This window comes from Cnephaeus nilssonii, assembly GCF_951640355.1.
Source record: "Cnephaeus nilssonii genome assembly, chromosome: 10".
NCBI lineage: Eukaryota > Metazoa > Chordata > Mammalia > Chiroptera > Vespertilionidae > Cnephaeus > Cnephaeus nilssonii.
Window position 1 is genome coordinate 47,690,165 of NC_137081.1, and position 23,977 is coordinate 47,714,141.

General features: G+C 37.7%; 1 protein-coding gene across 1 annotated transcript in view; it reads left to right on the plus strand.

Annotated features, from left to right (window-relative positions):
* The first annotated feature begins 1,345 nt into the window (after positions 1-1,345).
* ABCB11 (ATP binding cassette subfamily B member 11) overlaps positions 1,346-23,977 on the plus strand; it is a 79,006-nt gene continuing 56,374 nt past the window's right edge. The window contains exons 1-7 of the mRNA XM_079781807.1: positions 1,346-1,443; positions 3,251-3,272; positions 6,247-6,298; positions 7,103-7,341; positions 16,214-16,301; positions 17,634-17,767; positions 20,225-20,396. Coding sequence (XP_079637933.1) covers positions 1,368-1,443; positions 3,251-3,272; positions 6,247-6,298; positions 7,103-7,341; positions 16,214-16,301; positions 17,634-17,767; positions 20,225-20,396 — 783 coding nt within the window. The 5' untranslated portion in view covers positions 1,346-1,367. The remainder of the gene's footprint in view (positions 1,444-3,250; positions 3,273-6,246; positions 6,299-7,102; positions 7,342-16,213; positions 16,302-17,633; positions 17,768-20,224; positions 20,397-23,977) is intronic.

A 23,977-nucleotide genomic window follows, 5' to 3' on the forward strand; every position in this document is an offset into this window, starting at 1 on the left:
ATTAAAATTTTGTTGATGAGTAAAATAATTTTGTATCTGGTTCATCTAGTTTTTTTAGTTATACTGACCTCATAAACTGCTTAATTATATCATGTTGATAGTAGCTTTGATATGATGTAATGAGAAGAGTACTTTACTCCGTGGTCTTCCTTCTCAAAATACATATTTGTCCAATCTGAGAAAATATCACTTAATATCATTTTAAGGGACGTTCCACAAAACAACTGCTCAATACTCCTCAAAACTGTCAAGGTCATCAAAACAAGAAAAGCATAAGAGACTGTCACAGCCAGAAGGAGCTTAAGGAACTATGATGACTTAATCTAATGTCTTTCTTTTACATCCTCACAACACTTTGCACTATTGGATAAATTACTTTTCACCAGTATTTCAATTAATGGTTTTAGTACTCATTGCTGGTTATTTTCCTATATTTATTTATTTATTGGGTTGCAAAATAATGATTTTTCTAATTTTATAGGATTTTAAGTCAGGAATGGATATTGCTATTATTGAATATTTTTCTGCATATATCAAAATGATCAATAATTTTTCAGTGCATAGGAATTAACATTGCTCATTATGTTTTCATAAACTGCTGAATTATAATTAACATATCTTATTTAGTGATTTTAAATCTATTTTGAAAATTAATTATAATTTTTTATGACATCCTTGTTTGTTTTGATGTCAAGGTTATACTTGTTTTATAAAAGGAGCTGGATAGCAGCTCTTCTGGTTCACACTGACTTGCTGTATTTACAAAGGAGCACTGAGGGCTCCCCACCAGGATTGCGTGTTGTTGGTTAGACACACTGACTCATGAATGTTGCCAATTGGTTTTGCCCTTCTAGTGGTTTTTATTTTTACCAGTAAGAAAGAACAAAGGAAAGAAAAGAAGGAAGGATGAATAGATAAGCAGAAAGTACAGATAAATGAAAAACAGCTATCCATTCATCAGCCTGAGAAATCCATAATCAATGATTTGGGTTTATCGTTCCTAATAATTAGACTCTTTCATGGAGTTATTAATCACTTAAAAAATCTGCTTTTGCCTGGCCGGTGTGGCTCAGTGGTTGAGCATGGACCTATGAACCAGGAGATCACAGTTTGATTCCCAGTCAGGGCACATGCCTGGGTTGCAGGCTCCATCCCCAGTGTGCGGAAAACAGGATGCAGCCAATCAATGATTCTCTCTCATTATTGATGCTATATATTTTTAAATCTGCTTTTCATGAGATTGTTAGAGAAGGTTATTTATTGAACCAAGTTGTTCTTTCATTTGGCTACTTTGGTTAAAAAAGAGGTCATTATAATCATTCTTTTATTTTATTTTATAGGGTTACTGGCTGCAGATTGCAATTGCCATGTCTGACTCAGTAATTCTTCGCAGTGTGAAGAAATTTGGAGAGGAGAATCATGGTTTTGAATCAGATGGATCATGTAAGTGGCCCTTTTCTCTCACTGCCTATTGCACAGTCACAGGTTAGAACAAAAGTGGAACAAACTAGTGAGGTTTCAAGGGGCAGAGACAAATCATCAACAATATTTAGAACTATCACCAAACATGTTTCTCACACATGAATGGGTGGTTCTCCCTAGAATCCATGTAATGGAATGTCTGAAAGTGTTAAGGTAAAGATGCATAAAGTATGGGTGAGGGAAGTATCTATTACTATCTGTTTCCTAGAGAGAGTAGGGTTGTTCCAGCATTGGCTATGATTATTAACTTTATTTATATCTTGTAATAATTAATTATAGCAGTAACTAGAGGCCCGGTGCACGAAATTCGTGCACTGGGGAGGGTGTCCCTCAGCCCAGCTTGCACCCTCTCTAATATGGGACCCCTTGGGGGATGTCCAACTGCAGGTTTAGGCCTGATCCCTGTGGAATCAGGCCTAAATCTGCAGTTGGACATCCCTCTCACAATCCGGGACCGCTGGCTCCTAACCACTCACCTACCTGCCTGATTGCCCCCTAACTGCTCCCTTGCTGGCCTGATTGCCCCCTAACTGCTCCTCTGCAGGCCTGATTGCCCCCAAATACCCTCCCCTGCTGGCCTGATCACCCCCAAGGCTTTTATTAGTATAGATTATTCTGTGAGCACTGCTTCCCAAGAGGAACTACACCAAGACTGTGCTGGCAGAATGGAAAGGGGCTAGTACCTAGCATGTAGTGAGCACAGATGATTCTAAGCAAGTTTTACGGTTTATCTTTTTTGTAAAATATGTTTTTATTGATTTCAGAGAGAGGAAGGAAGAGGGAGAGAGACAGAAACATCAATGATGAGAATCATTGATCAGCTGCCTCCTGCATGCCCCCTACTGGGGATCGAGCCCAGAATTTGGGCATATGCCCTGACCGGAAATGGAACCGTGACCTCCAGGTTCATAGGTGCATGCTCAACCACTGAGCCACGTCGGTCGGGCAAGTTTTATTGTTTTAAGCAAATCTTATAATTTTACAGGAGAAGAAACTAAGACTTGAATACACTTTTTAAAACTTGGCAAAGATCACATGACTCATAATGGAGCCATAATCCTAACCCAGTTCTGTTTAATTCCCAAACCCAAGATATTAATCTCTATCTGTACTATAATGCCACTTAACTCTTAATTAAATTAAATTAACATGCCAGGAGGATCAGGATGTGCTGCTCCATGGTAATGGTTGACATTAGCATCTTGGGTTCCTTTCCCTATGGTTTCCCTACTTAGACCCTTTTGCTTCCTACCCTACATCTGCTCTGACCTATGCTGGGAAAGTAATATACAGCTCAGTCCCACAGCTTCTACTGGCATGCAAGTGGCAACAGCATTATACAGTCTGGTTAATTTGTGGTCTAAATTCTAAGTGGGTAAATTCTGATGTTTCTAAAGAAACAAATAATAAATAAATATTTATTTTACTTGGTAGTTCAAAAAAATCATATTTTCTTCATTTAGTTTAGAAATGTTGGTCTCTAGTTGATATTCAGAAGATACAAATATTTCATATCCTGAAGAAAAGTCATGCAGAGATATAATCAAGCCTGCAGCCCTAATCCTGAAATAACATCTTCGTTATATATACGTTTATGTACAGAAAGAAAGAGAGAATAAAAAAGGAGAAAAAGCAAATTATCATTTTGCTATGTTACATCAATAAAAAATAATGTATAGGAATGGTGTTTTTCTAGAGCAAAATTGTAAATGATTATGTTTCACTTAGTCATTATTAACTGCCTTGTGCATTGTTTTTATTCTGACAGATAACAATGAGAAGAATTCACAGTAAGTGACTATTTCAACAATGTATTTTTTTTCTAGAATAACTTTACAATATTCCTATGATAGGCACAAAGCAGAGGAAATATTTTTACGTACATTGCACTTCCTATAAAATGGTATAAATAATCTATTATTTTTCTTTTTAAAACATTATTATAATTTGATTTCAAAAACCTTTTGGCATATCCCTTTAGACTAGGTCTAAATCTCCCCCTGTGTATTCAGGAAAAGCACAGAATTTCCAACCTAAACAGTAGGGAAGGTGTACAAGTATGATTTTGTGAGTGCAGGGGAAGTTCCCAAGCCCCAATTCTTCCATAAGCAAATAGCAGATACCTAAAACTTAATTATTACATTTTCCTATTTAGTTTAAGAGTTTAAATTCTTGTATAAAATAAATTTTAGTTAATCACACATTGGCATGACGGTAAAATTAGATGGAGTCTAATTTAGAAGACATTTGGGAGGTGCCAGGCAAGTTTCTGAAATAAAGGTGGTAGAAAGGGAGAGGTTGAAGTATTTAAGAAATTTTAAGTAAGTAATTCATGGCAGAGGGAGGTGTTGGGTGTGGTAACATTATTTGGACTAGAAGTGGTAGGACTAGCCTGGGCCTAGAAGAATCACACTGGGTGGGAAAGAGAGAAAAATGGGTGTGAATGTAGCTGAAAAGCAATGAGAGAATGACCAGGAAGTTTGAATGAATTCTTTGTTTTCTATTTTTATTTATACATTTCTTCAGTTTACTCTTTTTAAAATTGAATTTATTGGGGTGACCTGGTTAACAAAATTATACAGGTTTCAGGTGCACAATTCCGTAACACATCTGCTAGTATATACCATACTATATGTTCACCACCCCAAGTAAAGTTTCATCCATCACCATTTATGCCCCCCTATGCCCTTCTTCTTCTCCCTTCATCCCTCTGGCAATCACCACTCTATTGTCTGTGTCTATAAGTTTTTCTCTCTTTCTTTCCCTTTTTTTCTTCTTTGATTTTTAGAGGAGATGTAATAATGTAGAATGAGAATATAAGAGTGAAAGTTTGATAAAGCTGCTGGGGGGAACAGGAACATCTCTAGAGGGATAAAGTACCTGAGCTAAGGCTGGAGACCATTCTCATTCATTCATTTCACAAATATTAATTGAGTGCCTACTAGATGTATGGCATTAAAATTAGTGCTGAGGTACAGAAAAGAACAAATTAGGCAAAAAATTCTGCCCTTGAGGAGCTTACAGCTAACATCTTAGTGAGGGACACATCATAAACACCATAAGTAAATAAAATATATAGCATGGTAGTTAGTGATAATCTATCAGTTTCTTTCCACAAAGGAAAAAGTAAACATGGAATGGAGTTATGAAATGATGTGGGGGAAAGTTGAAATTTTACCAACTTTGGCCAGAAAAGGCCCCATTGAGAAGGTGACTTATGAGGGAAGGTCTGAAGAAGGAGAGAGAATTGACCAAGTAGATAAAACAGCATTCTGGTGGGAGAAAATTGGAAGTGCAAGTGCCCAGAGGAGGAAACAAATTTGGCATGGACAAAGGTCTGTAAAGAGGCCATATGGCTCAGGTGGCAAGAATTGGCATGCAGTCAGAGGAGACAAGGTCAGAGAGCCAGTTGGCCAGACCATGGAGGGCCTTCAATACTTCACCAAGGACATGGGATTCTACTCTGAGCTGGAAGGGAAACTCAGGGTAACCAAATGCTAGGCATGGCATGAAATGTTGGCATCAGTTCACATGGTGGAGATCTTGTCTCCAGCCAGCCCAGCAGCCTGGCTTCAGGAGAAGATGGCAAACATGCGGGATGGATGCAGAGGTGAAGTTTCCAAGGAAGGTTCTGGGGAAAATGATTGAGGATGATGTTGAGAGTGTGGTTCAATTGGCAGGCAGTGGGACCTGGGAATGCATGGGGAAGAAAGCAAATCTTTATGAGGTTTAGCAATTATAAGTAAATGGAGGGCTTAAGGGACTGCATGTCTCATGTGAGATGACAAATAGTTGTGGAAGGGAGAAGGAAGTGAGGAAACAAGATGCCTGAGCTGTCCCGGTATGCGATGGAGTAGAGTAGTTCCTGGTGAAGGCAAGGTCCAGGGTGTATCCATGAATGAATGACTCAGCTGAAGTAGAGATCCTTGGAGTTGAGAAGGTCAAAGATGGGTTAAGTATAACTTTCTGAGAAACAAAATGAGTAAGAAATACTAAGGAAATATAATTTAATGGGAAGTATGGGAGTTTAAGGGAAACTTTTCATCACATCAACACTATTTAATGTAGTTGTAAAATGTTTTACGTGCTAGAAGGAAGTTTTAAATCGGGTAATCCAACCACAAGGAAATAGGTCAATATCACATTATCTCACTGATATGTGGAATCTAATGAACAAAATAGGTCCAATGGAACAGAATAACAGATCTCAGTGGGGAGAGAGTTGGAGAAGATGGGAAAAAATTAACCTAAGAAGATATATCCATACATGCATAACCCATGGACACAGACAATAGTGTGGGGAAGGCCTGGGGTGGGATGGGGCTTGTGTGGAGTGGGACAAAAAGGGGGGAGGGGAATGGGGAGCATCCGTAATACTGTCAACAATATAAATAAATAAATAAATAAATAAATAAATAAATAAATAAATGTTTTAAAAAGAAATAGATCAAGGGTTAAAGCTGAACTCTAATAGTTATTTATTAGTATAACTGAGAGTATGGAGTACTTTTTATTTTCTCTCAGTGCCTTCAGAAAAACATCAATGAATCTCTCCTGAACATGAAATAAAGCTATACTGAAATCTCTATAAGAGGTAAATCTGAAGAATAAAAGCTTATTTTTAAGATACCAGGTTTGGCAAGAATTTCTCAACCAGAGGGAGCTTTTTTCCTTGCTAAAAAATGACTCATTGACTCACCACCTAGGGAGAATTTCTCATTGTTTGGGAAGGATGGTCTGTAAATCCCTATTTTCTCTCTTCAGGTTACAAAATGAGAAGAAAGGTGACAGCAGTCCAGTTGGCTTCTTTCAATTGGTAATAAGACTGTGCTGACTTATGACATAGGCTTTGTAACTATGAATCGTTCAGATTGTGGAGGAAGTGTTAAATCTTTAGTCATATTGGCAGGTTTTTTAACTACAGTGATTCCTTTTTCAGTCATAAACTTTGTCTATGTGATAACATGCTGACTAGCAATTAGAAATGTATTGCTGATTAAACACACAAATCTTACTCAGTAGATCAGAAAAGTGTCCTGGAAAATAATCACTACTTATAATTATCATTTTAGTAAGGAAAATCATCACAGAAATCATCTTGTGCATATTTATTCTTATGACAAGACTTTAGAAATAGTACAGCATAGGTATTTTCTCCACATTGTTCATGATGAAGGCATTTCTAGGCACAAATAGGCACTCTTCATTGCCATCATCAGTTCTAAGAGCCAATGTATGTTATTGCTGAATGTCCTACGTAGTATACATGCCATTGGTATCAGTGCCAGTGATTGTTTCCCTCATAAGTTGTGGACAAATTGCTAAGTTGGCTTCTTTCAATTGGTAATAAGACTAATAAAGTCAGCTCTTGAGATAAAAAAAGTAAATTCAGAGATCAGGAAAGAAATAACATGGACTGACAATGTAAGAGTCTAATGTTTTAGATAACTATACCATTCATTTTGACATAATTAGTGAGAACTCTGTTATTCAATATGATGACCCCACAAAATTTGATGTTGAATACTACTTATCAGAATCTAGTAACTAAAATTAAATAGTCCTCCTACCTCTCCTGCTTTTCACCCATAGATGATCTCTGAATCCTTTGTTTTTCAAGTTTCGATTTTCTTCAACGACTGACATTTGGCTGATGTTTGTGGGAGGTTTATGTGCATTTCTCCATGGACTAGCCCATCCAGGCGTGCTACTCATTTTTGGCACCATGACAGATGTTTTTATTGACTATGAAACTGAATTACAAGAACTCCAGATCCCTGGAAAAGCATGTGTAAATAACACCATCGTGTGGACCAACAGCTCCCTCAGCCAGAACGTGACAAATGGAATGCCTTGTGGGTAGGCTGCTATTTTTTACTTTTTTGTTCACATCTTAAATTGTAATTAAAAATGTGTAGAGAAAACATATTGACTGAGCTGGAATGGTATCTAATATAGAGCACACAGAAACATAAATTTACCCATATTTTTACAAATTACTCTGCCCTGAGGTTCTCCTATCTTACCAGGTTTTAAAATCCTAACAAAAAACATATTTGGGAATTGCCCATTAAATGCAACATCCAAATTTAGCCACTTTGTAGTGTATAGGTTTGAGGATGGGGCTACCAATACTTAATGCCAAAAGAAGATGACCCATGGATTTTACTTGAGTCCTATGTCATGTCTTAGATACAAGACTTCCTTTCCTTTTTTCCTAGCTCTCGTCCATTCCTTAGCTTCTGTGGTCACGGCTAATGATCCCCAGCCTTTTTTGTATAATGGGAATTTTATTAGTATGCCAGAGGCCTTCAAGTAGGGGCCACTGGTCTCAGTTAGTAGTTGAATTTCTATGGAAGAGTGGTATGGTGTCATAAACAGAAGGAAACCATGCAGGATTAGCCAGAGCTGGCTGTGCTACTACTGTTTTCTTTGTGATAATCCCAATAGCTGCCTGGTAATCAGTGGAGTTAGAGTACACAGGTTGACTCACTGTTTTGGACTTTGTAGCCTGCCTCACAATGCCTCAGGGACAGAACAAGGTCATTTGCACATATGAACCCACATGCTCAGGTTTAAGAACCAAGGGCAGGGCACATCCTGGCTAGAAAGACACTTGGAATGGCTTTCCTAAATGAATTTATATTTTTCACCTTCATTTAAAAGTTCATAATTCCAGATTATGAAAAACCCTTCTAAGTCACTCTGTCCATAACATTATCTACTCTTAACGGCGTTTTATTCATTCACCCATTTAACCAAAAATTTTTGAACATTTTTTGAACACCATATATATGTTTCTTTTCTAAATTTAGAAGTAAGACTCAGAACAGTTTGTATGAAAGAGTGACTATCTCCAGTGACTATCTTTTAAGTCTTTCATTTACATTGGAGGACAGAGATGAACTGCTTTTTACAGAATGAAATAACTACAAAATGTAAAGTTAATCACTCCCCCTTTTGAAAAAAAATGCATTCAGACTTCTTTATGATGTAAATAGACCCAAGTCCTTAATAAAAATCATGAAGATAAATTTTTTCAAGGGAAAATTCCTGAAAGTATACCTTATTATTGGAAATAACTATTAGAAGGGTCCAAATTGCCCTGGCTGATTTTGCTCAGTGGATAGTGTTGGACCTTGAACTGAAGGGTCCCTGGTTCGATTCCAGGCAGGGGTACATACCTTGGTTGCAGGCTTGATCCCTGACCCCTGTCTGGGGTGGTACGAGAGGCAACCAATTGATCTGTCTCTCTCACATTGACGTTTCTTTCTGTGTCTCTCCCCCTTCTACTCTCTCTAAAAATCAATGGAAAAATATCCTTGGGTGAGGATTTACCAATAAATAAATAAATAAATAAATAAATAAATAAATAAATAAAAATTAGAGATATATCCATGACACCAAGTGCTCATAAATATTTATTAGATGAATTAAAGAATGAATCTACCTTTATTCTGCATCACCAATGTCCATTAGAAAGGAATTCACTGTGGATATCCATTACTCGGGCTTTATTCACTATTACTGGGTCATGTACTTCAAGGTGAGCAAATAGTGAAAAGCAAATAGTGGTTTTCAGAAGTTCACTGGCTTTAGCTGAGTCCACATGATACCAAACATGTAAAAAAATTCATGTGGTAACTCAGATTGTGCAGACCACACCTTTCTTGGGCCATTTCTTTACTAGGAACTCCTTTGATGAGTTAAATACTTTAATTGTGAATTATTATGGTCCCTGACATTAATACTGTTACACCTCTGAATTACTATGTTTGTTTAGCTTTCATGTAGTAAGATCACTGAGAAAATGGAGCTGAGTGGCACAGAGGAAAAGGGAGAGGACATTTTCTTCCCTCTAAGTAGTTAATATGCTTCCCAAATTACCCAACTCCTTGCAACTTGCTTTCTTGAAAAAGCATATCATTAAAAGTCCAATTTCTCCATCTATTATAATAGGTCTATCAGTCTTGGACTATACAAGGCGACTCAATGATTTTATCAACATAAGCATGCATGTTTAATAGTAGGAGCTAGTTTTTCTCTTTTATTATATTGGTTTCCACATATCAATTGTAATCTATTGGATGGAATTTATAGGCTAAAGCCTTTCAAATGGCTCTTAGTGAAAAAGGCTGAAAAAGATTACAGAACACTAGGCCTCCTGATTAACTTACCGGTTTTTACACTTTAATTGGATAGAAGTAAACTGCATTTTGATATTTGGACTTCCATTCTTTTATCTTCTTTCAATCTTTCACCTTACTATTTGATTATTCTGAGCAAATAAATTCTGAAAAACTAATGAAATCATGGAAGTGACATACTGTCATTTCTGCCATATTCTGTTGGTCACACAGACCAACCCTGGTACAATTTGAGAGGGCACCACAAAACAGTGTGAATACCAGAAGACAAGAATCATTAGGGGCTTAATGCAGGCTGATGACCAAAGCCATTGGGAAGTTACTGTCCTCAATTGCCCCACATATGGATGCATTAATATAGAAATCTGAGTCTCTATTTTCTCTTGGATTTCAATCTATTTTCTTAGCAATGTACATGTAGCTTATGCATTCAAGCACTTTTTTTTGTTTGTTTGTTGGTTTTTTATTTTTATATTTTTTATTTTTTTTAATTTTATTTTATTGTTTAAAGTATTACATATAGTAGTACATATATGTCCTTTTTCCCCCCATAGAACTTCCCCCAGCCTCCCCTCCCCCTGTCACATGCCCTCATCCCACTCCCCAGTGTCTTGTGTCCATTGGTTGTGCTTATATGCATGCATACAAGTCCTTTGGTTGATCTCTTTCCCTGCCTCCCCAACACTCCCCAGCCTTCCTGCTGTAATTTGACAGTCTGGTCGGTGCTTTACTGTCTCTGTGTCTAAGCACTCTTTTGAATTTAGACACTTTAAGACCACACACTTAAAAACAGCTTTATTGAGATACAATGCAGACACCATATAATTCACCCATTTAACATGTACAAATTAGTGCTTTCTAAGAATTTTTTGCCTTTCATCTAAATTATGTAACTTGTTGGCATACAGTTGTTCAAAATATTTGCTTATAGTTCTTTCTATTGCTGGAAGACCAGTAGTAATGTCCCTCTTTTATTTCTTTAACTATTTGAATCTTCTCTATTTTTTTTCTTGGTCAGTCCAGCTGAAGGTTTATTAATTTTATCTTTGTGAAGATAAACAGCCAGCAGATGAGATAATATAATAAAGATAAAAAACAGAAAAATAATACAGGAAATCAATAAACAAAGAGCTGTTCCTTTGAAACCTTTGGCAGGGCTGACAAAAAAATAGGGAGTAGGCACAGTTACCAATATTAAGAATAAAAGATGAGATCGCTACAGATCTTGCAAAGATCTTCTAAAGAATAATAAGGGACTACTATAGACAAGTCTACACACTTAAATTTGACAACTTGGAGAAATGGACCCATTGACTGAAAATACAAATTTACCACAGTTCATACAATATGGTATAAGTAATTTGAATAGTCTTGAGAACCACTAGCAGGGTCGCCTAAGACCACTGGAAAACACAGATATTTACATTACGATTCATAACAGTAGCAAAATTACAGTTATGAAGTAGCAACGAAAATAATTTTATGGTTGGGGATCACCACAACATGAGGAACTGTATTAAAGGGTCGCGGCATTAGGAAGGTTGAGAACCACTGTTCTAGAGAAACAAAGCTGGTTCAATATTTGAAAAAACAATCAATGTTATCTACCATGTTAACAGGCTAATAAATATAACCACATGATCATCTCCATAGATGAGGAAAAGCATTTGAAAATTTCAACATCTATTCATGATGAAAAGAACAAAAAGCAAACCCTCCCTTTAAAAAAGAGCATCTACAAAAAATCCAACAGTTAACATTATACTTAATATTGAAAGATTGTGTACCTTCCCCTAAGACTGGAAATAAGGTAAGAATATATGCTCTCACTTCTATTATTTAACATAGTTCTAGCTTGTGCAATTAGGAAGGAAAGAGGTAAAAAATATTGATATAATACTTATTGTACATTCACAATGGCTAAGGTAGAAAATTTTATGGTTTGTTTTTTTTTACTACAATTAAATATTTGAAGATGTAAAGGACGAATTACAGATATCTTTATTGGCAGATGACATGATTTTCAACACAGATAATCCCAAAGAAACTACAAAAATCTCCAAGAACCAATAAATGAGTTCAACAAGGTCTTAGAATACGAGTTAAAATACAAAATTCAATAGTATTTCTATATACTAGCAACAAAAATGTGGGTACCAAATTTCAAAATATAATGCTTACAACTACTTATGTGTAAACCTAGCAAAACATGTACAGGATTTCTATGCTGAGAACTGCAAAATGCTGATAAAAGAAATCAAAGAAGACCAAAATAAATGGAGACACATACTATGTTAATCAATTGGAAGATTCAATACAGTAACAATGTCAGTTCTCCCAAACTGATGTACATGTTCAATACAATTTCTATCAAAATCTCAGCAAGATTTTTTTGTAGATATAAACAAGATCACTCTAAAATGTACATGAAAAGGCAAAAGAACTAGAACATCTAAAACAAATTTCAAAAAGAAGAATGAAGTGCGAGGAAACAATATACCCAATTTTAACTCATCATATAACCATAGCAATCAGGGCAGTATGATATTGACAGAGGAACAGAATAGAGAATGCAGACCCACGTAAATATGGCCAACTGTTTGTTGACAAAGGTGGAAAATCAGTTCAATGAAGGAAAGATAAAATTTTTATTAAATGGTGGGGAAGTATTTGGACATCCCAAACATATTCAGAAATGAGCTCAAAATGGATTATGACCTTAAATGTAAAAAATAAACCGTATATTTTTAGAAAAATATATAGGAGACCATTTTCTATGGCCAGAGAAAAAGTACTTAGGCTTGACACCAAAAATAATCCATAACGAGAAAATTTGATAAATTGGACTTCATCAAAATTAAAAACTTTGCTCTGCAAAAGACCATGTTAACTGCCCTGGCTAGGTAGCTCAGTTGGTTAGAGCACTGCTCAGTATGACAAGGCTCTGGGTTCAATCCCTGGTCAGGGCACATATGAAAAGCAGCCAATGAGCAAAAATAGGTAGAACAACAAATGGATGCTTCTCTGTCTCTCTCAAAATTAATAAATAAAGTTTTTACAAAGACCTTGTTAAGAGGATGAAAAGACAAACTACGGACCAGGAGAGATATTTGCAAATCATATATCTAACAAAAGACTAGGATCTAAAATAACTAAACAACTCTCAAAACTCAATAGTTAAAAAAAATTCAGAATATGGGGGAAAGACACGAACAGACATTTCAGTAAGGATCTAAAGATGGCAAATGAGCCCATGAAAAGATGTTCACATTAGTGTTAGGGGATGCAAATTAAAATCAAAATAAGATCAGTATGTACCTGTCAGAATGACTAAAATAAAAAAAATAGTGATAACACCAACTGCTGGTGAGGATGTGGAGGAACTGGATCACTCATACCTTGGTGGGAATGTAAAATGGGGCAGCCACTCTAGAAAACAGTTTGGCAATTTTTAAAAAGCTAGGCATGCAACTATTTTATGACCCAGCAGTTCTACTCTTGGGGATGTGTCCCAGAGAAATGAACTTAAATGTAAGAAACAGAAGCATTACTTGTAATAGACAAAAAGTGGAAACAATAGGTGAGTGGTTAAACTAACTGTGATTCATCTATACTGTGGAATACTACTTAACAATAAAAAGGAATGGGCTGTTAATGAAACTTGAAAGAATTATGCTGATTGAAATAAAACCCAATCCTAAAAGGTTACATTCTGTGTAATTCCATTGAACATTCTTTAGATGACGAAACTATAACAACAGAGAACAGATTAGTGGTAGCCAGTGGTTAAGGGAGGAGTGGCCACATACAAGCATGGATGCATATAAAAGGGCAGCATGATAAATCCTTGTGGCAATGAGACCGCCCAGATCTTAATTACTCAATTTCAACATCCTGATTGTGATACTATCCTATAGCTTCACAAGATGTACCACTGGGGAAAACTGGGAAAGGGCACGCATAATCTCTCTGTAATATTTCTCACAATTGCATCCTAATCTATACTTACCTCAAAATAAAAAGTTTGATTAAAAATAAACAAAAAGTAGATTCCTGGGTGAAATAAAAAATGGTTGTGGGTTCTCTGGAAGTAAGACCTAGCTATTTTGGCAGTATGCTACCCTCATGTATGGGTGTTCTAGCAACATATCCCTTGCGTTAAGGAATACAGAGTCTCCAACATCTTGAAGCTAGGACATGAACACATTTCTGCCGGATCGTGATGCTCAGTTTTGAGCTGACATGGATGTTCACTCTACTGTGCCAGTGCGCCTATGTCTACAGGGCATGAGAACCATTGAAAAAAAAATTTCTCGCTAAGCAATGCACCTTGTCATAATGACCTCCTAGGTATTTTAAGTGAAAAACCTATGACTCTAGTAAATATGAAACTCTGAGGTGTAAATTGAGTGATTCAATATCCTGATGCATTTATTTTTTATAAAAAGCGAGGTAAGAATCCTCATATGTTAATAATTTGTAAAGTATCTCTTTCCTTTCCCTCTAATTGTCCTCACTCCCCTCTCCTCTCTTCAACGAACGAGTCAGGGAAAACTTAATTTATTTAAGTAGATGTAAGTTAACTCTGCTTTTTTTTTTAAAAAGGTGCCATTTTGGGGTCAAAAGCACCTGCACAATTTATAGAATCCTTTCCAGGATTTTATAATCAAAAGAGCTTTCCACCAGGCACATGATGAAGAGTTGGATGTGCAGTCAAAGGAACTAAGCCAGCCTCTCTCTTCCTTCCTGTCAGTTTTCCCGAGAGGTTTGTCTTCTTGTTCCAGAAATATTCTCAAGTAGTCTCTAAAGCTGATAACCTTTTCTACCCAATAATAAAACAAAAACGAGTTAATCATCTATCCCTGAGGTGCCTCAGGAGTGAAAAGAATCATAAACTGCACGTGCCCTTATCCACGCCACGCAGTGATGACATAATTCTCCTGACGTTCCACTCCAGTAAATCCCAGGGCTGGCTGGGTGCTCAGTTCTCTAAATCCCTGTAGGTTTGTTCATAACTGGCAGCTGCGTTTTTCATGACAGGCACTAAATCACCTCTGCTTAGAGTGTCCATAGAATGGATGCACCACAGGAAGGCTAAGGAAAACTTTCTTACAAATGCTCATAGGTTTCTGGTTTTGGACACCCAAATTCCATTTCACAAACAGAGAACTCAGAGTATGGACTCATTTATACATTAGAAGGCTTTACTCATTATACACTCTATCATTAGCTTTTGTAAAAGCCTCTGACTGTGGATACTTATATATACATTTTTTATATTCTAGGTCTTGTTCATTCTCAGGGTTCCCTTAAATCACTATGAAAACCTTGGAATGGGGTGAACACAGCCTTATTAGCTGGTTTAGAGATTGTCAGAGGGGTTGACCAAGGCAGATATTTCCCTTTCACTAGTATTTTCAAAGTCAAAGCAAAATCCAGAAACATTTATTAAGTTCCTACTATGTGGAAGATACTGTACCAGGCTTCAGGCAAGCAGCTTAAACCCAGTCCTTGGCCTCAAGTAGCTTGCAATGTACTAGCATGGAAAACAAATATATGTGTATTTACATCGAGTATATACAGTATATATATCGATGTAAATGTATTTGTATTACATTGAGTATATATTGAATAATAGTGCAAGGTGGCAATAAAATCTGTCACAGATAACAGTCTGTTCTTAATTAAATGAATTATACTTTGATACTTGCTTTGAGGTCAGTAGAGGAGAGATCACTTCTAGCCTGGTCACAAAAGGAAGTCCTGATAGAAAGCAGGAAGCTTGTGGGGTGAGAGCATCTATGCCGAAGACGCTGTTTTCTGATTTTCTAAAGAAATGGACTCCATATCATTTAACTTGTCCCTGAGGATCAGGACAGTCATCAACCAACGTGTTAATTTTCTAATTATCAAGTTCCTTATTTCCTAAAAGCGATTTCCTCCCCTCCCTGCCCCTGCCAATCCCAAACCCTATGCCGCAGCGTGATAGCTGTGCTGGAAAATGCTGTGGAGCTTTCTTGCTGTTCCCCATAAATTCTTTAGCTTCAGCCTTAGAAAGCGCCCTGGAGAGTGAAGCTTCCTGGGCTGTCGTCAGCAGAAAGGCTCTGCTAATACAGCGCTTTTCTGCCTCTGTGGGAAGATGACATTCCTCACAGTGTCACTCTGAGATGGAAGACTTGCAAAGCGGCTTGGATTCCTGAAGGAGGAATAGTAAGCCTCCTGATTTACAGCACACATCTCCCTGTAGCTGTGATTGCTCTATCACTGCACATAGAGCCCGAGGGAAGGGGCCTCAGTGCACAGACCACTGGGCTGCCATCGAGGGTCCCCGGGCTTCCCACAACCCTCGCATCTCGGCCTGCAAAAATGAAGGGGGTAGGCATCTCGGCTGTGATTGGTACCTTGAGATCTATTTAGGGATTTTTTTTTTTGGATTGTTCATAATTCTATATAGATAAAAAGCCTTATCTATATTTAATAGAAACATATAATACATGTATTTTAAATTTCTCTGTACCCACAAATGTAATCTTTGGTAGCTTGATCCTCCTTGAGAGTCTTGACATTTTCTCTCTCTTTTGAAGGTTGATGGACATTGAAAGTGAAATGATCAAATTTGCCAGTTACTATGCTGGAACCGCTGTCGCAGTTCTCATCACAGGATATATTCAAGTTAGTAGCACCTATATTTTACTTCATTTTTAACCATCATGGGCTTTTTTTCATTTAAAAAGATGTGTTTATTTATTTTTTAGAGAGAGAGAGGAAGGGAGAGGGAGAGAGAAAGAAATATTGATCAGTTACCTCCTGCACACTCCCCACTGGGGAGTCCACAACCCAGGCATGCGCTCTGACAGGGGAATCAAGCCAGTGACCTTTGGTTCCTGGGTCAATGCTCAACCACTGAGCCACTTGGGCCATTTTACTTCTTGATCAACATCTGGGTTCAAAGGCATTACAATGAAATGCAAAGTGTACTCTTTAACTTTTAAGTTACTCAGAAACCCTGAGGACTACAGTGGTGTGTTTGTTTTTCCGGGAGGGAGAGGAGCCATGAGAGAATGTGAAAGATTCTTCCTCTCACTTGGAGAGGATACAAGCAGTTGTCTAGAGAGACAGAGATAGACCTTTAATTTCAATGTCCTGTCCTTCCCTGCCCTCCCTACTTCGCACTCGCTTCTCTAAACTCAGAAATAGACACTGCAGGTGAGTAGAGGGTGAGTGAGTGGTCTGGAGAAAGCCAGACATGGGGAGTTGGAGGAAAGCAAACTTTACTGTTTCTCTTTCATGCTAAAGTCTCACCCAACTGCATTTCAACCCAAATTCTGTAAACTAAATGTAGAGCACATTCTAGATTTAAGCTATGGAAAGACCTAGAGTCACTTAACCCTTATTAAGGGAAAAAGCATTTCATCTTTTGCCACCTCCTGTAGAAAAAAATAATAAACCTCCCCACCCCCCCATTCAATCAATAATTCTAGGAAGTTAGTGCTAGATGAAGAGAGAAATGCATCAGTTTTTCCTATTTGGCACTGGGAGTTTTAATAATGGGCTTACTTTACTTGGTTGGGGTAAACAATTAGCTTATGTCATAATTGTTGTCTTGCTTTCTCTGAAAATTGTTGTCTAAAAGCTTGAAAATTATGCATAAATGCTTGTTGGCAGGCCTCTCAAGGGAAAAATTCACTCAGAAGTGCCATGCAAGACTAGTGAGTTAAAAGCAATAATTATTTTTGGTGCTTTGAGGCTTATGTTACACACGAGGAAAGTGAAGCTCAGTAAGGTTAAGTCTAAAAGTGGCAGAGCTGGATTCAAACCCAGGACTTCTGGCTTCCCTGCAACAGGAGCAGATGCCAGCACTTACACCTCAGATCCCCAAAAGAGGCATTTTGTGAATTACTTCCCTCCTTTTCTCAACTGTTACATTGGAAGTATTTTCTTCTGAAAAGAGAAGGAACTAACAATGTTAATTGCAATGTTAAACATGCCTTGCTCCATTTCCAGATATGCTCTTGGGTAATTGCCTCAGCTCGTCAAATACAGAAAATGAGAAAACTTTACTTTAGAAAAATAATGAGAATGGAAATAGGATGGTTCGACTGCAATTCAGTGGGAGAGCTGAATACAAGATTTTCTGAGTAAGTGGCTGGTAGGACATTTTACGTATGTATGTAGATTTTTTTATAATAAACTCTTATTTCTAAATTAAATAACAATTGGAAACATTCTCAGTTATTTTTTAATTGGGGTGACATTGAATAATAAAATTATATAGGTTTCAGGTATACAATTCTACAATATAGCATCTTTATATTGTATTGTGTGTTTACCACCCCAAGATGAGTATCCTTCCATTACCATTTATCCCCCCTTTACCCTTTTCTACCTCCCCCCAGCACCCTCCTTCCCTCTGGCAATCGCTATACTGTTGTCTGTGTTCGTGAGTCTTTCTTTTTTTCCCTTTGCTTAATCCTTTCCCCCATCTTACCCAGTCCCCACCCCCTGAAAGCTGTCAGTCTGTTCTCTGTATCTATGAGTCTGTCTCCACTTTGCTAGTTTATTTTATCATTCTCAGTTATTTTTTATATGTTTTGTCTCTTAAGTTGGGCTTTTATAGGTATGGCTTTTTCATGGGTGATGTTTTATCAAATATGGTCATTATAAATTGAAAGCCAGGATACTATAATTTGGTTTGCAGGCCTTTGATTAAACTACTGGAAATGACATTACAGAAGAGAGTTAGAAGAAGTAGGTTATTTGGCCTCAAAAGGAGAAATTGAGGGATGTCACAATCTAGGTATCTATAAAGTATCTAACAATATAACTAGAACAAATTCCCTTGCTTTGACTGTTGAGGTAATTTTTATGCACATAAAAACAAAAATAAAAAATCCATAATAGTTTGAGAAAGATTCAAACTAAAAAACTGTCTGTAAATCCAGTTTACTCCTGAATACTAGTTTGGGTCATTAATAGCCCCCTTCCCCGCGCCCCCCCCCCACCCCCCCGCCCAGTGATTCTGAATGAGCCCTGAGTAATTAGAACCAGTTGAACCATGAGGAATTAGAACCAGTTCAATGGAATGAAACTTTGAAGTCCCATTAAAGATAGTGTGCAATGTAGTGAAAATAAAGTAGACTGAATATTGGGACCCTTAAATTCCAGCACTCATTCTGCCTCTTACTGTGACCTTGGACAGATACATAGCCTTGCTAGAATACAATTGTCCGATCTCTGCATAATGTCTCAGGTAATTTTTTGCTACCTAGTCCTAAATGTTTATTTGCTCCATCTGGACAAAAGATTATGGGAATGTTAATTTAATGTAACTATATTCAACCAATATTCTGGAACATTTACTCTATGCAAAGCATAAACATAAACCACAGAACTCCTCATTTCAAGGAACTTACAGCTTAGTAGGATGATAAAAGGTACAAGCACATAAATAACCAGAACATACACATATTGACTGCTTACTATATCCTAGGTACTGTTTTACATGCTTTACATATATTAGCTAATCCTCATTACTACCCTTTGAGGTAGGATCTGTCATTCTCTCCATTTTACAGATGAGGAAACTGAGGCACAGGATAGTTAAGTAACTTGCTCAAGAATAGCTTGTGTTTAAACTCAGGGTCTGGCTCTAGAGTCTGACCTCTTAACCATGATTCTATACTGCCTATAAGCAGAATGCAACAATTACACACACACACACACACACACACACACACACACACACACACACGTATACAGATTAGTTACATTGCTAAGGAAATATAGGGAAGAAAATATTACTTCTTTCTGGGGAATTACATAACTTTTTATTAATTAGTTGGTATGTGACCAGAACCTAAAAGGACTTAGCAGCAGTAAAGAAGGGAAGAATGGCTCTGCAGAACAGATCAAGGATATCTATAATAATAAAAGCATAATATGCTAATTAGACCAGACAGCTGAATGACCTTCCAGACGTCATTCTGGACGTCCTTCCAAATGAAGCCACGGCAGTGGGGGCTGAGGCAGAGGCGGTTAGGGGCGATCAGGGAGGTATGCAGAGTGGGTAGGAGCAATCAGGGAGGCAGGCGAGTGGTTAGGGGCGATAAGGCAGAGTGGTTAGGGGTGATCAGGCAGGCAGGCGATCAATTAGGAGCATCAGGCAGGCAGGGAGAGTGGTTAGGGGTGATCAGGCAGGCATGCAGATAAGCGGTTAGGAGCCAGCAGTCCCGGATTGCAAAGGGTGCAGGCCTGGCTGAGGGACCCCTCTCCATGCACAAATTTTGTGCACCGGGCCTCTAGTATTAACTATAAAAAGGAGACAAATAAGATAGTTTCCAAAAGCTTTTGCCAATATTTAATGGACACCAGTTGGGAAAACTGGGTTAATGACAAACTTTCTTGGCTATGAGAGGAGAGGCTTGATGACTTCCCAAGCTGCAGCAAGTTTTTCCAGATGTGAGAGTCAGTTATGTTTCCCAAGGGCAATGGGGTACAGAGATAGGAGTGTTTAGAAGGGAAAGACTGAGATTTCTCAGTAAGACATTTGAATTGACCAATTCCATTGTAATGATCAAAGCCTTTCTTATTTCTAGTGATATTAATAAAATCAATGATGCCATTGCTGACCAAATGGCCATTTTCATTCAGCGCATGACCACAAGCATCTGTGGGTTCCTGTTGGGATTTTACCAGGGTTGGAAACTGACCTTGGTCATCATTTCCGTCAGCCCTCTCATTGGAATGGGAGCAGCCGTCATTGGTCTGGTAAGGGTGTCTTCTCATTGCTTTCCATGGGGAGACATTGGCTCTGAGGAACAGCCGAAAATATAAGTTCGAGTCCCTTCCCCTGAGTATGGCTAGTCAACATCTTTATCACTATTTTGACTGGTTATTCCTCAGTATCAAATAACATTCCATAGCTTAGGGATTAATGATATTTTAATAACATGAATATTCCTGTATTAATAACAATAACAACTACACTTATTGAGGATTTACTATTGTGCCAGGCACTATGAGGAGCTTTATACACATGATCTCTAATCTTTACGACAATCTTATGAAGTATTGATGCCATTTTACATATAAGAAATGGAGACTCAGAGGGGTAAAGGGACCGCATAGATAGTGAGTGACAGGATAGAATTCAAATTCAAGGGAGACTGACTCTAATGTCCCACACACTCTCTAATGCCTATTGCTCCCCTGCTCTCCCAACCTCAGATGCTCCCTCAAAAAGGCCCAACAAATATACCCATATTAGTAACAAGCACCTAAAAGAAATTTCTGCAATCACAACTGTGTTCTCTCTCCATTCCATCTGATCAGTTTCAGAGAGAGATTACTTGGTCCATTCCCAGCAGTTTCCCAAGAGCAGTCTCCATTGCCCTGGTGCACAGGCCAAGAAAAAGTGTAGGAGTAGGAATTTTGGGTCATCCCAGTTAAAACACACTCCCAAGGATTGAGAAATTATTATAGTTTACTATTAGAGCAACCAAATTAGATAGCAGGTCCTGGGACCTGGCAACACTAATAATTTGCTGTAAATGAGAGTAGAATTCAAGTGAAAAGCTGACATTATTGAGCAACATGTACCAATCTCCAGGTGATATTTTTCTAGAAAAATATTCTCTACAGTCCACTTGCTCTATTATTCAATAGAGCCAGGTAATACAGAGGGACCATAGCAAAGAGCTCACTGCACTTAACTAGGTCCCAACCTGGCTTAACAAAGGTATGTTTAACTCATCAAAACTTCAGTCTTCTCATCTTAAAAACAAGGATAATACCTCCCAAAGTCATCATGATGACTCAAGACATAATCCATGTTATGCACTTAGCACAGCACCTGACACAGAATTAATTACTAAAGAGTTATTAGCCTTTATTTGTTCCCAATCCACCATATCATGCAAGCTTTGCATAAGTCTTTTCTACCAAATGCTCTCCAGCTGCACTCCAGAGGCGCCTCAGTTTCTGTGGAAGGTCTGTGGGGATTCTGAAAATATTTGATTAAAAATTTTTCCTGCCAAATACATGTAACCTCTTTCTTGAAACCCATGATAAATTAATATTCACACTCTACCAGATCACATGACACATTTTAAGAGACCAACAACGTGGCCTGGTTTCCTTGGCTTTACACAGGCTGAGAGCACTGCTTCCCTTGTCTCAGTGCCCATATTTCAACTTCAAGTGATTTGCAACGTGATGGCTCTGCGCTGGTTTCTTCTTGACTTCAAGTCTGTGCCTGTTTGTGGAAAATGATACAGGCATCTTCCCTGGGCTCAATTCGAAACAAGGCAAGAAAAGGTGGAGGGGCAATATATGACATGGTGGAAGATATTATGGGTTTTGTTTTCCTTTGACTTTTATACTTATGATGAGAAACATGAGCAATTGTTAGATATTCCCCAATCTACATTTTTTAAAGCTCCCGTATCTGTTTCAGTGAGATTATTAATGTGTCATTACAACAAAAATTGATAACATTCATAACTACTTAATTATCTCATTACCATGCCGCCAGTACATATTCGTGAAATAAATTAGAAACGGATTGTGGTAAAAACTACAGTTATCCATAACACCCAAATTTAAATGTTGATGAAAGTAGCCTCACTTTTCTTATTGTTGCCTTTTCAATTCACAGAAGTTTTATAAAATGTGGACTTGTGAGATAAATATATTGCAATAAAATACTACTTTTACTTATTTTATATCCTAGAATTGTGCTTAAGAGTTTGTTTGATAAGAGTTTTGCTGCTAAAAGTTTAGAAAAACTTGGAAGAGAAATCCTTAGTGTGGGTACTATATGTTTTTTAGGTTTGCTGAATAAGATAATTTTCCACAATATTTGCTTTTTCCCCTCCTTGTTTCTTCATCTGTGCCAGGAATTTTGTTGGTAGTTAATTCTAACTAGGATTCGATCTAAGTCCAATTTTAGAAAAAGTAACTTGTTTAATATTAAGTACAATGTCTTTTTATTTCTTTTTGTGAAAAGCAAAGGTAGTTGGTAGATAAATAGTGTAGTATTTATCTGAAGCTTTCTCCTGTGCAATTAACTCTGCCTCATTATGCCTTTGCAGGCTCGGTACCTCTCTGTCATTCTATATTCTAAAAACGTGATGCCTGCACTGACCTCTGGCCTTTGCCTCTGATGTTTGTCTGTGAATTGTGCAATGGTCTTTGGCCAGTAGCAATGAAATGTGACTTTTAAAAAATAATTAATAATGGCTGTATTTTTTTATTTTTTAAAACTTTATTGTTGAAATTATTACATATGTCCCTCTTTTCCCCCCATTGACCACTTCTAGCCCACCCCCACCCCTTCACCACCCTATTGTCTGTGTGCATGGGTTATGCATATATGCATACAAGTTCTTTGGTTGGTATCTTCCCACCCACCCATCCACAAACACAGCCACCTACCCATCTACCCCCGCTGTGTTTTGACTTGAAAACTTATTTACTGGAATGATGAAACACTGTGGTCTCACAGAATGCCCTAGTTGGGACTTACTCTGTGAGAGGGGTTTTGAGGCTGAATTTTTTTTCTTTTTTAGTTTGAGCAGTATCATTTATTTTTATTTTTTATTTTTTAAAGTATTACATATGTCTCCTTTCCCCCTGATTGACCCTCCCAGACACTCCCACCCCCGAGGGCAGCCCCCACTGCCCCAGTGTCTGTGTCCATTGGTTATGCTAATATGCATACATACAAGTCTTTTGGTTGATCTCTAATGCCCCCTCCCCTGCCCCTTGTCTCTGGGTCTATTTTTGTTCATCATTTTATGTTGATCATTATATCCCACATATGAGTGAGGTCATGTGTTATTTATCTTTCTCTGACTGGCTTATTTCGCTTAGCATGATGCTCTCCAGTTCCATCCATGTTGTTGCAAGTGGTAAAAGTTCTTTCTTTTTTACAGCAGCGTAGTATTCTATTGTGTAGATGTACCATAATTTTTTAATCCATTCATCAGCTGATGGGCACTTAGGCTGTTTCCAAATCTTAGCTATTGTAAATTGTGCTGCTATGAACATAGGAGTGCATATATCTTTTCTGATTGGTGTTTCTGGTTTCTTGGGATATAGTCCTAGAAGTGGAATTACTGGGTCAATGGGAGTTTCATTTTTAACTTTTTGAGGAAACTCCATACTGTCTTCCACAGTGGCTGCACCAGTCTGCATTCCCACCAGCAGTGCAGGAGGGTTCCTTTTTCTCCGCATCCTCGCCAGCAATTGTTTGTTGATTTGTTGATGATAGCCATTCTGACAGGTGTGAGATGGTACCGCATTGTTATTTTGATTTGCATCTCTCAGATGATTAGTGACTTTGAGCA